General features: G+C 49.5%; 1 protein-coding gene across 1 annotated transcript in view; it reads right to left on the bottom strand.

Moving 5' to 3' along the window:
- Positions 1–4,944, bottom strand: part of agap1 (ArfGAP with GTPase domain, ankyrin repeat and PH domain 1) — a gene marked incomplete at its 5' end in the record, with an annotated part of 91,647 nt that overhangs the window by 21,962 nt on the left and 64,741 nt on the right. Inside the window, 2 exons of the mRNA XM_079296861.1 lie at positions 7–36; positions 200–354. Of these exons, the coding sequence (XP_079152987.1) occupies positions 7–36; positions 200–354 (185 nt within the window). The remainder of the gene's footprint in view (positions 1–6; positions 37–199; positions 355–4,944) is intronic.

Genomic DNA, 4,944 nt, shown 5'->3' with positions numbered 1-4,944 from the left:
CAGCGCCATGGCCTCCGTCTGGCTGGGCAGACGGGACTGAGACAGACACAGTTATTGACCGCTGAACGCTTTACAGGTCAGAAATAAAACGCTGACCAGGACTTTTTCAGAACATTTGAGGAGAAGAAACAGGAGAATGTCGAATCGTTCCGTGTTATTATCAATATGTCAACATGTGAACACTGAACATACAACATACCTTGTTCTTGCTGCTCTCACAGGACTGCAGGCTGGCCAGGATCTGGCTCTCGATCACCTGGACCCAGGAGTCTCGCTCCTCGTACGAAGTGGCTTCAAAGTGCCACGTCTGCCCCGTCAGAGACACGATGGTGAACTCAAAGTTCTCCTCTTGTTCTGCCGGAGACAAGAAGAGTGATTCACAACAGGAACGCAGGTCGTTCCTCAGGTCAGAGCTGGTCCTCCTGCAGGATCCTAACACGAGATGTTAAAGTTGAATGACCACTTAATTATGTCACAACATCTGAAATGAATGTGACGGAAAACCTTTCATTGTTCCGAGCTTCAAACCAAAATACATCAACAACAACGGAGACTAACAACTGGAAGCGTTGAAACGTGTTTAACATGTTGCAGCTCGTCTCTGTGACACCTCCACGACCCCACGACCTCCTTCAGGTGATGAAGGTCAAACGACTCCTTAAACCGGCTTCTTGTGCGTCAAACGATTGCTTCATGAACTGGTTCGTATATTCTGGATCAGCACATGAATCCAGACTTTGATGATCAAACCCTGAAGGACCCTGTTCTCCTGAACCTCTGCTGACCTCATGACCCCCTCATTACAATCAGGGCCTGCTGGAGGCGGGGCACATGGATCCATTACCCAGAAGCCTCAGAGGTCAATGGGGCCATCAGTGGACGGAGAGACTTCTCTACAGCAGCTGTTTAACGGGAAACACTCATGAATAATAAATAACCATAAAACTCAGAATATGAGGGTTTGATCTGTAAAACATCGACAAACAGTTCATTTATTTATATGTTAAAATACACATACGATGTCATAAACACGTCCGCTTTGTTTCTACTCAAATATTTTACATTTATGAAGATATTAATTCTCACATTGGACAAACTGGTCGAGCTTCACGACATCTGAAGAAGCTTTTTCCAACAAAAACTCAAATGGAAGAATCAGAAAGCACGATAGTAGGAGCTCCTCACACCAACACCACAGATAACGGAGCTCCTCACGCTCTTCTTCTTGCAGTGTTCATGGACAGAAAGGTCCTTCAAGCTCAAGAGACACGTTGGACCTCGGAGGTTTTGAGGGTTGTTGAGCTCAACGTGGGCACGTTGGGAAACGTCGCGTCCGCCCAGAGAGGACAGGAAGTGGATCAAGACAACAAGCTGCTTCTGTTGAGGGTTATGTTCTATGCCGGTGAGGAGGGAGGACGGCCTCCAGGGTTCTCCCCCCGACCTCTAATCAGTCAGACACTTCAGGGCGAGAGCGTCTCCGGAAGCAGCAGCTTCACGAGGTGAAGCGGTGGAAAGAGGAGAGGTTTAATCAGGCGGAGAGAGGGAACGACCATTGTGCTCTTCCTCGGCTTCCAGTCGTTTGGCTGATTGGTGTCAGAGCAGCGGTTCTCTGGATAATCAACGGGCCCCGGTCCGAGGAGCGCAGGACGGAAGAAGAGGCCCGAGGCCCGTTCAACAGACCCCGACGTTTCCTTTGCCGAGCATCGTTTTCATCTCGGAGCCGCTTCAGGCTTCTGATTGGTTCATGAAAAGGACTCTTGGTTTAAAGCAGCAGCTCAACGCAGCATCACAAGAAAACTGTGAGGGGAGATATCTGTTCCATCAACCACCATTTCACCACAAAGACAATGAGGCAGAAACACGGGAACAGAATAGAATGGATCCGATCGTGATCCCTTTAAGGGGGAACTTGGTCTCTGCATCTGAGCCAGCCCTGTGGGGAGCAGTGGGCAGCCAATGACAGGCGCCCGGGGAGCCGGGAGAGGTTCAGTGCCTTGCTCAGGGACACTTTGGCACAGCGAAGGATCGAACCGGTGACCTCGCGGTTACGGGACAACCCGATGCGCCACGGTCACCCCAAGTTTAACAATTAAAGTACGAAGGATGTGAAACCAGATCAGGACTCAAGACCCTTTCTTGTCCACCACTGATCTGAGACCTGAAACAGATCCAGACACGGAAGTCCGTCGTCGCTTTCCTTCCTCCACACCAGAGAGGGAAAGCTGCACAATGCAGCTCCACGAGTCTGAACACAGCCCGCCCATCAAAGCGCCGGTTGAGCCCGCAGGGTCAAGAATCCCATCATAATTTAATTCCCATGATTCTCTGTTTTCAGGGGGGGGGGGCTGCTTGACAATTATGGAAACCAACAATCCAGACAGGGGGCAGCCTCTCAGCAGCGTAAATTAAACGCTGTTTCTCTGGATTTAAATGCTGCACGCTGACCCGGCGCACGCCGGCTAATGAATAACATGAGGGGGGGGGGGGGGGCATTAAAGGCTGGGCAGCTGGAGGAACACTCCCACAATGCAGTTGGAGTCTGAGCTGCAGGAACGTGGAATTCAGAGACTAGCTGGTGAACGAATGGAGCTTTTAGATGGAAAGATATTTGGTGGTGGAGACCAAAAGCAGAGCAGAAAGAGGAGACGAGTCATCACGTGACGCTGGCATTGAACAGGGAAGATGATGTCAGAGGTTTGTTCATTCTGACGATTTCAAATGTCAGTTGTAAGAAAAGGAGACGTGGCAGAACAGTAAATAAACATGGCTGATGAATGTTATTCAGGGACCATGAATCCATCTGGCAGCAGTGGGTGAGCATTCAGAAGACCACCAACGTGAGGAGGGTTCGTCCTGAAGGGACCACGAATGTCTCAACAAACGTTCAATTTAAACTCGACATCTTCAGGGAACCACGAATCTTTGTGACGATCGATCGTGTCGCATTTAAGATATTTTAAAAGCTGGCAGCAACCAACTCACTGCGATTCAACCTCAGAGGAACATGAACCACATTCGATCACAATCCAACGCTTTCTCTACATATTTCCGTGGAGGCTAAAAATGACGTTTCTCAGAGTTTCTTGGAGATAATTTGGTCCAAATAAGCTCCGTGCGGCGTCGCAGCCGTCTCCGCCTGCCGGCGTTTCCTCTGCGACGCTGCACGGAGGACTAAAGGTGTGCACGAGAGTACCAACACACAACAGGGTTGGTACTCGCCGCCTCGCTCTCGGCTACTGTGCGACATTCACACAGAGAGGTGGCGCCGAGGCAATTTGTGAACTCTGACACCGATAACCTTTAGCAGCAGAAACAGAACAAACCAAATATACAGCATTTACAAGACGCAGGGGGGGGGCATGCATACAGGCCTATCATCTGTGGTGGGAGGTGTGAGTGTGTGTGTGTGTGTGTGTGTGTGACAGGCAGGACTGTAGGTGCAATGAGAGGGGAGGCGTGAGGGAGACAAAGGGGCCTCGGGAAACACAAATTAAAAGCCTGAAATGTCACCGCACACAGTATTGCTTTGCGACACAGGTCATTACTCCGCACATTATTCACACCGTTCACAACATTAATAACCGGGAAAATATCGCAGCCGATTGTTCTGAAGAAGAAGTATGAAGGTGGACGGAGACGTCGACTGATTGGAGATGATTTAACTTCTTATTTTGCACAAAACGATGCTGGAGTCGGGGGGGGGGGGATAGAGACGCCACGACAGACAGACGGACAGCGAGCTCTGATTTGGTGATTTGAGGCTCAAAAGAAACTAAAAGGTTCGTTTCTTCACAGAAATGAAAAGTGTTGGCTCGCAATTAATCATCCGTAAGATAAAGAACGATCTGGTTCTTTAAAGGTTCTCAGCATCTGTAAATAAGAAGTTAACTACGACTCCCAAGATGCATTTCAGCAGCAAGCGAGTCCTGGGGGGGCGGGGTGTGGGGGGGCGATGGAGGTCCACCTGTCGGCCTCGGGTCCACCACAACACTTTGTTCTTTACCTTCTGAGCTGCGCAGACTACCAGCACGGCTCAGTTTCCACGCTCTACGCTTGGCTGCATCCCCCGCCGGCAGGAAGAGAGGAAGAGGAGGAGCAAGAAGAGGAGGAAGCACGGAGCGGAGGAACGAGGTGACATTCACAAGAGAAAACAGAGAAGAAACGAGAGACAGGCGTCAACGAGAAGAAGCAGCGCTGAGGAGGACTCCGAGGGGCGTGGCTTGTGGCGAGAGTGGGAGGGGCCAATCAACACGATGAAGGGATGAACGTTAAGTTTGCAACATAACAAACGAGACCTGAAGAGAAAACAAAGTCATCCGACCTCGTTCAGCAAATAAAATCCTCAAACATTCAGATAAAATCATTTCCAGTTGTTTCTACAGTCAATTAAAACTCAACTTCCTGTTGATTTTTCACATTAAAAGCTAAGGCTGCTGAGTTTCTGGGGAGCTTTTATTGTGAAGCATCAAGGTGTTGAAGCTTCAATCTTTAATAAAAACTAGGAATGCCTGTAAATATCCAATAAAACACAAAGTATGTATGAACCAGATGAAAGTAGGATTACACAGTACAATAAATATTCTGATAATGAACATAACACATGAATAAAAGATAAACGTTTCCCGCTCCGACTCGTCTCGCGGCTGCGTGACCTCTGACCTGCGCGGCGATGAGGCTTGTGGTGTTTACTCCCCCGGGGCTCCGCAGGAGGAAACGCTTTAAATGTTACTCTGCTTGTTTCCTCTCTGGCTTTAATACACACACACCGGCCCGACACGCTGGCGCTGTGGGCCGAACTCAAGAACATCACGTCTGGAAATGAGCCGGCGCTTCAGAAAGGTCACGGGTTTGATTCCTGAGAGGCGGCAGAGCTGCGATGTACGACGGCTTGTGTAGTTAAACGAAATAAATAATCTGAAGCTGAAGCCAGCGATGGCGACGTGC

Source organism: Melanostigma gelatinosum (genome assembly GCF_949748355.1).
Source record: "Melanostigma gelatinosum genome assembly, chromosome: 24".
Classification (NCBI taxonomy): domain Eukaryota; kingdom Metazoa; phylum Chordata; class Actinopteri; order Perciformes; family Zoarcidae; genus Melanostigma; species Melanostigma gelatinosum.
Note: the sequence above shows the minus strand (reverse complement) of the source record. Positions and strands in the feature narration are given on the sequence as shown.